Below are 13,069 nucleotides of genomic sequence, written 5' to 3'. Positions count from 1 at the left end.
CCCTCCCACCCAGCCAACCTTACCACATTCTTAGTTTCTTAAATAGATGTTCTGGGCTCATCTAAATTCAAACCCTGAGGCCTCTGAGCTCCCTGAAGACAGGAACACTTCGTCTAATGATGTAAAATGTTCTACAGAATACTTTTTAATTACTTTGACTTTTGTTTTCTCATCATAACCTTTCGTTATTTTCTCTTTGATTTTTAGGACTAAATTTAACATACACAGTGTATATACAGTTCTGTAGCGAATAGGATCTAAATGCAGGATATAGAATTACCTTGTGGTTAGTAACTCCCTTCCAACTTACTAAGACTGCTGTTTCCACACATATTTTCCTCCACAGACTAGAACCTGTCTTCATTTTTCTTATACTTTTTAGCTTAATAGTGTATAAACCAAATGCAAGAAAATAAATCAAGCATTATTAATTTAAACAAAATATAAATACCTTTTAGTATTGTTTTTGATAAGTGGCTATAATTTCCTGCTTGTGCCCTCAAAATGTAGAAACAGTTTTTCTTTTAATGATGGGAGTAAGGGATTTAGATACTGGAAAGATGATGAAGAAATAGGTCAGAAATTCTTATAGTATATTATGTTAACAATTAAAACTTCATTATACCCTCTGTGATGACTTCTGGGATGGGGGGTGGTAGAAGGGAGGTTCAAGATGGAGGGATATATGTATACTTATAGCTGATTCACATTGTTGTACAGCAGAAATCAACACACTGTAAAGCAATTACCCTCCAATTAAAAAAAAACACTTCATTATACCATCTATGACTAATTTTGTAATATAAAGAAATTTTTGAAAAAAATAGAAATCACTCATCTGCCTAAACATTATACTGTTTTAATTTTTTTAATATTTATCCCTGTCTAACTATAACCATACTGCACACTTGCACCCATATTTTGCATGATTTAGAATTCTGAGGTGGAGGGGAGGCATTTTCTCCTAACATTTTATTGCAAACATAATTCCCTTATTAATGGACTTTTTGTGCAGAATATATAAAAATTAGAGGGAATAGCTCTGCCTTTAAATGCAGTTATTTTATAGTGACACCTCTCCTTTTAAAGTGGTCACATTCGATACTTATAATTTATGTAGTATTTTTGAAGTTCACAGTTGTATAATAGTTTCCCCCCCATGTTATTTCTATTCTGGGGTTATTAGAAAACATACAGTGAAAAGAAATGATTTTTCAACGTGATAATGGCTGTTGAAGTGCTGTGAGTCCTCAAGGAAAGTACACAGCCTCTTTTTGCTTTTCCCTATATGGTAGCTGGCCTTTTTTTTTTTTTTTTCTGAGGATTGATAATACCAGGGCTAGAGGGCTGATTACTCAAGAACTGCATTAAAATCCTGACTGTATACAGATCACACACATCTCGGTGTCGGTCCTTGCTCACCTTTCATGTAAACCTGAAGCGACCTCCTAGTGAATGGTGTAATCTAGCCCTGTAGATACCCATGACCATACTTGTGGTTTGCTACTGAACCTCTCCATATAAACTCCAATGTTTACGTTCAAACATGCTGCTATCTAGAGAGAACTCTGTAGCAGTCATGAGTAATGAAAAAAAAAGGCTTAAAAAGAATAGTTTACTTATTACATATTCAGTATCAGCCCCATACCAGGTAAACTCAGAGAACGGAAGAAGCCTAAGATTTGTCCCTCTCTTCTATTTTCTTAAAATCTTACCCCGAAGGCAAAATATATAAAGCACAGCCACAGAACTAACATTAATGTGAGTTCATTTGTGAGATACACCCTAAGTAATTAGTTGATGATAATCATTAAAGATTCTGAAGTCTGTGGATGATGTAAAGCTAGACTGATTCAACAGCACGTTGACTTATTTGCATGCTGAGATATACTTTCTTGAGTGGGAGGGTTTGGGGGTTAAGAATATAGGATATTATGGATGTGTATTACCATCTGTTTGGCAATGGCAAAAAAAGTCAAGAATTGCTGAGAGGGCACAGAACTACAAAGATTGGAACAGAGAAAATGACAGTTCTGCAAAAACAAGGCATCTGTTTCAGACGAGCACTGGTCACTTCCTTTTAGCGTGTGTCTGAGTCTTTTGTCATCCTCTACTTAATAAATAAATGATGTCTGATAAAAAGAGAGTATAATAAATTAAACCTTGTCAAGAATGTTTAAAGATATGTGGAATCCAACTACTTTTATTGAGAATATAGATCCTTTTGGTGGCTCAGACAGTAAAGAATCCATCTGCAATCAGGAGACCCTGGTTCGATACCTGGGTCGGGAAGATCCCCTGGAGAAAGGAATGGCAGCCCACTCCAGTATTCTTGCCTGATGAATTCCATGGACAGAGGAGCCTGGCAGGCTACAGTCTATGGTCGCAGGGTCGGACACGACTGAGCGACTAACACTTTCAGTTTTCACTAGACCCTTTAATTATGCTTTTTCATAATTCAGAGACTATGGTAGAAATTACAAAGCTTAAGTGGGGTATGGAAATGGTGTTCAGGTTTGACATAATAGGATATCACTAGGAGTAGCTAATCCAAGACTCATGAATCAAGACAATTTTCTTCAATGTAAAATACACATTAGCAGTAACATTGGGATGTTTGTAATGCCTTAGGCTTTGAAATTTAAAGATGAACCATTATGGATGAGTTTCTACAGTACCATTATAAGTAGAGGCAATCATAAATTCATATGTGTGGGAAGAAGAAATAATAAGTGTAAAAAAACCTTTAGAAGAATATTTTTAATCCATCTATAAATAAGAAATGAGTCATCTGTATGCTATGCAAATTTTCAAAGTGGGTAAATTTAGAAATTATTTTTTTCTCTTTACAAAGCTTTATACTTCAGGAAGAAATGTAGTTATGTCTGAAAAGTTCAGAAATGTTCCTTTCAAAGCTGTGCAATGATGAAAAGCATTGAGTATTCTGCAGTGATGGAGATACTCTCTACCTCACGGTCACTAGCCACATGTGGCTAGTGAGCAATTGAAATGTAGCTCGTGCAATTAAGGAGCTGAATTTCTTCTTTCTCTCAATTTTAGTTAACTTTAAATACCCACTTGTGCCTAGTGTTAAGTGCCATATTGTTAAAGCTTTAAGTCATATTTTGTAGTAGTAGATATGCTTTGCCAGATGGTGAATTCATTAACTGAATATCATTTCATACTCAAGATTGGGGCTCTTAAATTTTTTTTTGTGGTGTTCTAGGTAGAGCCATTACCATTCCTAACTTGACTTAGCTTTGAAACAGCATCTCTTTTACTTTAAAAAAGTTCTTATGAATCATAAATATAAGCCTCAAAGTGCTAGTTCTAGGAGAGAGCAATATTATGGATGATGTTTATAGTCAGGATAAGCTCTTGATACCTTTTTTTTTTTTACATTTTCAAGTTAAAGCAGAAATGTTTGGGAGTGAAATGTACTGATGTCTACAACTTGCTTTGAAATGCATTAAAAAGTGATTGATGGTTAGATAGATGGTAAATTAGTGATGAACAAGATCCAGCAAAATATAAATGATATATGGGTATCCACTGTAGAAGTCTTTCAACTTCTCTGAAGGTTTCATTATGAAATGAATCAGCTTCATGATCAAATGTTGGGGGTAAGTTAAATGCAAACATATTAAGTATTTTAAATGCACCTTTTTTCTTGGATCTATCGCTTCTCTGTTAAACAGAGCCAAGGAGCAATAACTGAACGTTTGCGAAGTTTCAGTATGCATGACCTAACAGCCATTCAAGGTGATGAGCCTGTGGGACAAAGATCGTACCAACCTCTCCCAGAAACAAAAAAGAAAAGTAAACCAGGCTCCGGTGAAGCAGCAGGTGTGCTTGTTTTGTTTTCATATTGTTCTGTCATAATTGGGATCTTGAGTCAAGATGATTGGAGAAGGAAATGGCAACCCACTCCAGTGTTCTTGCCTGGAGAATCCCAGGGACGGGGAAGCCTGGTGGGCTGCCGTCTATGGGGTCACACAGAGTCAGACACGACTGAAGTGACTTAGCAGCAGAGTCAAGATGGGTACCAGCTGTCTGAATTTGGGTAAACTAAATTTATCTTTAGTTTGGCATCACCGACTCAATGGACATGAGTTTGAGTAAGCTCCGGGAGTTGGTGATGGACAGGGAAGCCTGGCGTGCTGCAGTCCATGCGGTCACAAAGAGTAAGACACGACTGAGCGACTGAACTGATCTAAAATTTATCTTTAAGCTTTTGTTTTTGTTCTCTAAATAAGGCTAGTGCTTGCCTTTTGTTGACTCTGGAGAGAATCCCACTAAGAAAGTAGCAATAGCCCCATGTGCTGCCATGAATTTCTAGACAGTGAATGTGGTCATCTACCACCAGCACTAGTCCTGACCTGCGCTCTCCACTCTGGTTACTCAAACTGTGTAGCGACATCTGAAGAGTTTAAACCCTCTTTATTGTAAGTGCTGTGAACAAATAAGGATATTGAACCATAAGATGAAAAGTTTTAAGCAGTGACAAAAGAGCAGTTTGAAAATAAGATTACTCCAATGGAAAAATGTCTTGAAATTATGAATTATAGACCAAAAACCCACTTGTTCGAATATAAATTATAAGCATGTCATGGTTGATATGTTCTAAAACTTTAATAAATTGTGGTCTTAGAAACATGCACACAAACAAAAAGACATGGTTCTTGTAGTCTTTTTTTTTTTTTTTTCCACATGAAAGAAAATTATAGTTCAAGGCTCAACTGAGAACTAAGATCTTCAGGACATTTCTTATTAGTGTCTTATTAGGTCCATAACGTACAGGGCTTTTGGATCTTTTTGTTTTTTGTTTTTTTTCCAAGTAGAAGTTTTGAAGTACATGAAAATCATTCTTTATAATTAAAACCAACTTGAAAAGAATAGTTCCTTCTTATAAAGAAAGAATAATGAAATTTCTTCTAAGTTCTTCCTAGAATAACTTACAAAAATTGGTGGCTATTATCTAAGAAGTAATAATTAAGTACTGGCCATTGAGTAAGGTACTAATGCCTTTAAGAATGAGTAAGCTTTGAACCTTGAATCATCATCCTTAATACTTTAATAATGTAAAAGTAGCTCCTATTATAAGGCATTTTCTTAATAGGCATTTAAAAAATTAGGTGTACTGACTTTGAATATGGGATCTGCTATATATATTTTGCTGATTTGGACCAGTAATCTGAGTTGTTTATCAGTAGTTGATTCATAATTATACCTTAAAATTGGTTAAGAACTATATTCCAATTATTTAAATGAAAACAGGATTATAAACTTGAAAATCCATGACACCATTTTTATGGGATCCATCTATTAAATTTAAAATGCTGTGACTAAAATATTTTAAGATAACAAGGTGCTAAGTAGCTCTTCTGTTAAATTTTAAACTGTGAATTAAAATAACCAGAAAGTTGGGAAACAAACATTCTCATACACTTTTTATGAATGTTTAATGTATAACAATCTTTTTGGATGACAGTCTAGTAACAGTTTTCAAAATGTATTCTCTAACTCAGCAAGAAACTTCTAGGAATAGTCATAAAGAAATAATCAGGCAAGTGTTCAAAGACATAGGTACAAAGATATATGAATGTTCATTTTATTGATGTTTATAGTAACAAAATATTGGAACAAACCAAACTCCTAAGAGAATGGTTAAGCAAAAGGGCGGCTATTAGCAGTGAAAAATTATAATGTCAGTTTACATTGATACTTACTGACATGAAAACATATCCAGATTGAGAGGGAAAAACAACAATAATGAAACAGTGTGTTTGTTATGATCCTGTACCATAGAGGCACAATAGACAGATGGATGAAATGGATTAATATATGTAAATTTATTTTTAAGATTTATGTATGTAGAAGACAGTCTGAAAAGGTATTATGAAAATTTTAAAGCATTTAGCTCTGAGTTGTGGGCTTCTAGTGACTTTTTTTTAATTAACCCATTATTCTTAAAATCAGAAATAAAACAACTCTTCATCTCCTTTAATTAAGGTATTCATTTTCTTATATCTTGAATTTTTTTCTATTTTATTTACTTCTAAAATTCCCCAAGAAAGAAAGCAAGTTGCTAAGTTTTTCAGTGTGGGAATTACACTTACAATTATATTTACATAAGTCTGTTTACTAGTTCATGTAATCAATACATTTATCTCAGAACACAAGCAAATTCAACTATTTGAAAAAGTAGTTCCCTCTTAAAAGCTAAATGGCTTGCTCTGAGCAGTTTGAGGTTGGCTGATCAAGAGAAGTCTTGCTTTGATGAAGTTATTCTGGTTCACATGTTGTCACTATGGGAAAAAGAGCTACCTCCAAATGCTTTTTTGTAAGAAAATAGACACCTTGAACATGATGTTCACTTCCTTAGAAAGAACACCACATTCTCATAAGTGGAAATATTTTTTCTGCAAAGAAGCTGCTGCTCTCATATTAGTTAAAAGTGCTTCAGTATTCATTTTCAATATACAAGCACATAAAGGGAGTTTTGTCTTGTTTTCGATGCTTTACATATTTATTTAACCCTGAAGATGACTATGCGGGTTAAATATTTTTATCCTTATTTTGTAGATGAATAAACTGAGACCTAAGGAGATTAAATTACTTGTCAAATACCAGGTACTCAATGACAGAAATGAAGTATCCAAGGTTTTTCATCTAATCCTCTGTCTTTTTACTTTATAAAGAGACTACACTTAGTGAGACACTTGGGCTGGAACAAGGACTTCAAACAATTTAGCAGGAGGGGACCTTAGAAATGCTTTAGTCAAAGAAGGCCAGTAGATGACATCCCTTCGTGCCCATGGCAGATGTTGCTAATGGATTGCAGCACTTCCCATGCTGGCTCAGAATCGCACTCAGCATAGCACCCAGACAGCTCTACTGGCTCAGGGTTGGCATTCATGTATTAATAGTAACCTGTTCATCTCCCACCTGCTTCAACACCTTACCAGATAAGAAAACAGGCCCAGAGAGGCAAGACTCACTCAAGTTCCTACAGTAATAAGTAGCAAGGTGCTCACTCATTTCTCCTCTCATGGATCCAGGGCTTCTTCCAACACGATAGCTAAGGCTTTCTTCTCCCAAGTCAGACCTTCCATGCTTCTGCACTCACATTAATACGTGGAAACTGCTTCAAACATGCCTGGTCTTTGCTAAGTGCTGGATCAGTATTGGCTATTATTATTATAAAGGGGTGGGAGGGAGGAGAGACTTAAAATATACCAATTCTAAGATGTTCAAGCTATGAATAAAACCTGGTCAGTCTGCATAAGCATTTGCTCGTTTCCTAAAATGGCAACAGAGCACTGGGTTGAAGCTGGCCAAACAGCTGCAGCCTCAGGCCTCAGGGCCCCTGACAACACAGACTTCTCGTTCTTAGGTTCTTAGTCACTGCCCCTCAGGAATGTGCATAGACAGCACCATTCTGAGGACCTTGTCCAGTCTAGATTGATGATGGAAAACGGCTGACCCTAGCATCACCTTTGTTTACCAGCGGCACCCACCAGCTTCACCTTGCCTGGGCTTGGCAGACCTGCTCAGCCAGCTCGCTGGGTTCCTGTTCAGATAGGGCATCTAGATTTGGGCTTTTCTCATAATCTCGGGTCTTCTCCTCTCCCAAAGACTTTAAAATTCTTGGACAACTCTGATTAATACTATTTCCACCATGCACATCAGAATTTTCATAATGCTTATTTTCAGGCTTTTAAGTGGAATAGAAAATGCATGTTTTAGTGAAGATATTTGATTTGACTCCTTTTTTTTTTGATGCAGTTTAGTCTTAATAACTTGCTAAATTAAGCTGGTCAACTTCACCTCCTAACAAATCCCAAGCTTGGCTACTTCCTGCTCAATCCTTGGACTCCATCATTTCTGACTTGTTGTCCTGCAGTAACCTCCCTGTTTCCAGTATCCACTTATGATTCATTCTCTAAAGTGCAAGAAGACTCTTACAAAGAACCAAAACCTAATCATGTCACCCTCCTGCTTAAAATGCTTCAGTGCCCTCTCCCCTTTGTTCTCTGATGAAGTCCTAACTCAGCAGCATGTGGTGTATTAGCTCCCCAGCCTTGGCATCCCACTGCTTCCTGTGCTGGGTGTATAGAATCACGAGCCTTTCAGAATGCAGCTTGGCCACCACCTCCTACAAGAAGTCTTCTCTCACAACCCGCTTCCCTCTGCTGTGTGCTCCCGTAGCACCTTGTCCTTGTCTTCTATTTATAGCATTCATTACAGTCGACTCTGTCTCCTCTACTGGACTGTGTATTTCTCAGGATAGAAAAGGACATTATGTCTTTTAAACATTGTATCCCCCATAACTTAGTATACTGCTTCACACATAGTAGTATTTTAAAAATACTTGTGGGGACGTCCCTGGTGGTCTGTTAGCTAAGAATCTGCCTGCCAGTGCAGGGGACATGGGTTTGACCCTTGCTGTGGGAAGATTCCACAAGCCATGGGTCAACCAAGCTCATGTGCCACAGCAAGAGAAGCCGCTGCAGTGAGAAGCCCGTGCACCACAGCTAGAGAGGAGCCCCCGCTCTGCTGCAGTCAGAGAAAGCAGCGAAGACCCAGCGCAGCCAAAAACAAACAAATCTAAATTTAAAAATGAGTTTTAAAACTTGTGCAATAATGAATCAATCTATCACTTTTCCTGAAACAATAATTAGAAAACTAAGATATTTTTAGTTGAAATTAGGAAACAATAAGATGTGTGTGTGTGTATATATATATAATATATATAAAATTATCATTTTGAGTGAAATTCCAATTCCTAATTATATAAAATGAGAGGTAATTAAAATCACAAGGGCCATGTTTGCCTTATCTTTTACCTTAGAGAACTTTTTGTTCACAGTCGTTTCCTGATTCTTTCCTTGATTCCTTTGTCTGTGTTTTACCTTAGTTTTATTATATTGGGATTGGGAATATTATATAAGCAACAGCAATAGAGAAGAATCTAGAAATGGCAACCTAAAACAATTTTTTTCTGGTTTATATTGAAGGAATAAAATTTTTAAAAATTTGGCAATTTTTTTAAGAAAGAAAAATGAAGAAATTTAAAATCGCTTAAAAGCTCACTTTCAACAGATATTATGGTTTCATTTTTGTTTTTCCTTCCTTTGTTTCTACATTTACATTTTTTCCACTTAATACTGCACCAGGGGGGTTTTCCCAGGACTGCTGACCCTACTTCCTCTCCTGGCCACACTGGCCTCCTCACAGCTCTTGCACAAAGTTATGCCTCCCCATGACCCCGGGCCTTTGCATGTGCTATCACCTCTGCCTAGCACACACTTCCTGCAACTGCGGCAGGAAAGCAAAGGACCTTGGCCTCTGTAATGACTGATTCTGCTTTCAAATCCCTCCTGATTTCTAGACTAGAAGTCTGGCACCATAAAATTGGACTTCCTTAATATATAATTATGGAGAAGGAAATGGCAACCCACTCCAGTATTCTTGCCTAGAGAATCCCAGGGACAGAGGAGCCTGGTGGTCTGCTCTTAATATGTAATTAAAGATGTTTATCTTATTATGAGACCCGGAAGCTTAATCACAACTCTTCATAGTCTGCTCAGTGATGCTCAAGTTACTCATGCACTGGGAGAGCAGAATCCTAACCATTGGACCACTAAGGAATTTCCTCACCCCAGTCTTTATAATCTACTTACTATTCCCCAGTTGCCTTAGATTTAGGCCCCTCTCTTGCTCCATCCAAGCAGTGGTTCTCAAAGCGTAGGCCCCGAACTAGTACCGTCAGCATCACCCAGGAACTTGTTAGAAATGTAATTTCTCAGCCCAACCCCGGGCCCAGCAATGTGTGTATCAGTGGGTTCTCCAGGTGACTCTAATATGTGCTGGTAAGTTTGTGCATTAGCATAAGTTTATTGAAATTCTAATAAGCTTTGAGAACCACTGCTTCAGGAAAGGGAGGGAGTATTCTTGTCCCTGCTTCGCATTCTCAGGGTGCTCTCAGAGTTCCTGACAACAACCAGCTTGGCTGCCTGGTTATTTGCCTGCTGGTCAAAGTTAAGTCCTCGTGGCTACACACAGCATCCTGTTAGCACACCCACATGATCTCTCACTGACCTTCCTGGTGCTGGCTGTTTTCTTTGAACTAACATCAGTCATCATAGCCTGTGGTGTTTCTAATTACTGTAGCCTGACTGGCTGGATTTTATCTTAGCAGCTGCAACAGTGTTGGTTTAACTTCTCTATCACCTGCCCCCAGTGAGTTTATCTTGCCCAAAGTTCTATTCCCTTTGGGTCTTATATGACTCCTTAAGTGCACTCTACCATGTCTGGACTTGACAAAAGGACCCTAAGTTCCTAATTAAAGTCAAAGGTACAAATGACAGACCAAAACACATTATTGCTTAGGTAGTTTAGAATTCACAAGAAGGAGAAAGGGCAGGAAGAGACTTTTCACTATGTATCTATTTAATATTCTTTGATTTTTGAGCAAGATAACTGTTAACCTACTCAAAAATATTTTTAATTATTCTGAAAAATGCATAGTAAAAATAGGAATTGCCAGGGGGAACTTCCTGGAAGAAATGAGCCTCATCTGGACTAGTGCAAGGGGTGAAGATCAACAGCAAAGGGCAGGGAACTCATTCCAGATGAAAAAAAGGAAGGAGTAAGCCGACAAACGCAGACTGCAGGGAACTGCGGACAGACGGGGTGAAGAGGCGGTGCTGACTGGTATCCTTTTACCAAAACATGCTGATTTTCACAACTCATCTAGGTTACGGAATTCCACTGAGAGACGGGGATGAGAAAACAGACGAAGAAGCAGAGGGGCCATATTCAGATGACGAGATGCTAACACACAAAGGGCTGCGAAGATCACAAAGCATGAAATCTGTGAAAACCGTGAAAGGCCGAAAAGAGGTGAGTGGAGCGCAGAGCTGTTTTCCTAATGATTGGCATTAAGAGATTTCCCTGCTGCGTGCTCATTTAGGATATTAATGATCCCTAAATGAAGGATTGGGATGATACAGCATGGGTTATATTTAAAATTGTTTATTCCGGTCAGATGGATTAAGATCTCTGGCAATTTAGAAAATGATAATAAATTCCTAGTCTTCCTCTATAAGTGGAAAATAGTATTCTCACGAAACAAAATCAGACAATTGATGGGAGTACCCAGTACCAGCCCTCACATATATATAAAGAACGCAGCTAACACTATCAAGTACATAGTTTTGTTTTAAACCAAATCTATATAGCATTTAAACGGTAAAAGTTTATTCATAATAATGTATTGTCTTTGTGCCCAGAAAGCAGTGGAAGATTTCAATGAAGGCCTCAGATCACTGTGGGCAGCGTTCATGGACATGTACCAAATAAAGTATAAATAATAACAGTTTATGTTTTTATTTATCACTAGTGTTAATAATCTGTGCACATATTTAACACAATACCAATTACATTTTGGAATATATAGATAGTGCTGTCTTTTGAGTGCACGCTTAGAGGACAGTTGATTCTTTACGTCAGAAAAGTTTAAAAATTATTACTATGATGATTATGAAGTCCTATCTAATTTCAAAATCTGATTCATAATGATAACACATTTCTCTTTTCAGGTGCGGTATGGGTCACTAAAATACAAAGTAAAGAAGAGACCACAAGTGTATTTTTAGCCATGTACATATCAAGTATCCCAAGTCAAATTATGCTAATACATCAACTTGCTTTTCTAACATCATATATTCAGGATTTATCCATTAAAACCATTCTTTAAATTGTGGTGGTGATAGGGTTTACTTTCATCAGTTTAAATAGTTTTTCTTTAACAACTACTTCCAAATCTTGACTACTAAAGGTAGTTATGCAAAAGTAGATAGATAGATATATCAGAAATAAAGAAAATTGTGTTATCTGTTGTCAGATTCTTCAAAACACTAAGTGCCTGGGATACAAGGTGAAACCCAGATTCACAGTGTACTTGAAAGATGGTTCAAGCAGCATCAGCCTTTGTGATCTTGTCTTGTGTTTACCTCCATTTCTGTTGTAACTATCACATGAGGATAGTATTTAATAGGCCTCTGATCCAGCAGTGACAGAACAAGGGTATAATATAAGATAAAATATGTTTTATATACTCCTCAAGTTTTTACTTTGTTAATACTTCTACTTTTCCCACCATCAACTGAAAGTTTTCAAGACAACTATTTGAAAACCAGGTATCTACACAGCACTTTCATTCCTGACTAGTTTTGCACACTTGAAAATTGTTTACTTATTTTACAACTATACATTTAAGTTTTATTAACACTGTCTTGACTGTCTTGTCTTTATTAACACTGTCTTGACTGTTATTTGTCATATTCTGACTTGTCAAATTTATGCCTTGAATTATATCATCTCTTTTCCTATGGGTTTCATTAGTTATATTCATTGAATTTTAATAATAAAAAAATAGAGCTCATTGTTCATTTTCAACTATTTCTATGTATCTTTCATACAGATAAGTTCTTTAAAATCTACCAGCTTCCCATATTTAGTTCTACATTGTAGCTGAACTTAGCATGTTTTTGTTAACAGTGGTTTCATTTTCAGCTTTTAAAAATGGTAGCTTTTGCGAAATGGAATCAGAGACCAGTATAACACGTAGATATCTTTTAATTCATGAAATTAACCAACAGCCAATCTATTCACAAGCTTGGCACTGACACGGGCTGCTGATTTATTAAATCTGGCATTGACTTTACCCATTTGAATCATTTCACTTCTGGCTGAGATAATTTCCTGAAGATCCATGCCAATGCAAAATACAAATGTTGTTAATCTTACATATTAGAAGTTATTAGAATAGATTTTAGAAAAATACCATGTTTTTAATCCAAGAGATTTTGAGTTACCAAACTTTGAAGCTTTTTAGGCATAGATAACTATGCATTATGAACCCCAAGTCAGTATATTTCTGATGATGGTTTTAGTAACCAGTAATCAAAATTGTATCATTATACAAATCTGTATGATTATACTCTTTCATATAATTTACTTGATTATTCTGTGTACCGAAAAGAAAAAAAAAAAAACAATG

General features: G+C 36.6%; 1 protein-coding gene across 2 annotated transcripts in view; it reads left to right on the top strand.

The window, feature by feature from the left end:
• REEP3 (receptor accessory protein 3) overlaps positions 1-13,045 on the top strand; it is a 48,652-nt gene extending 35,607 nt beyond the window's left edge. For both annotated transcript variants that reach the window (XM_010857398.1, XM_010857399.1), the window contains exons 5-7: positions 3,699-3,846; positions 10,763-10,908; positions 11,607-13,045. In XM_010857398.1, coding sequence (XP_010855700.1) covers positions 3,699-3,846; positions 10,763-10,908; positions 11,607-11,663 — 351 coding nt within the window. In that variant the 3' untranslated portion in view covers positions 11,664-13,045. The remainder of the gene's footprint in view (positions 1-3,698; positions 3,847-10,762; positions 10,909-11,606) is intronic.
• The last annotated feature ends 24 nt before the right edge of the window (positions 13,046-13,069 follow it).

Source organism: Bison bison, unplaced genomic scaffold (assembly GCF_000754665.1).
Source record: "Bison bison bison isolate TAMUID 2011002044 unplaced genomic scaffold, Bison_UMD1.0 scf7180017864380, whole genome shotgun sequence".
Classification (NCBI taxonomy): domain Eukaryota; kingdom Metazoa; phylum Chordata; class Mammalia; order Artiodactyla; family Bovidae; genus Bison; species Bison bison.
This window is presented reverse-complemented; position numbering and strand designations above follow the sequence as displayed.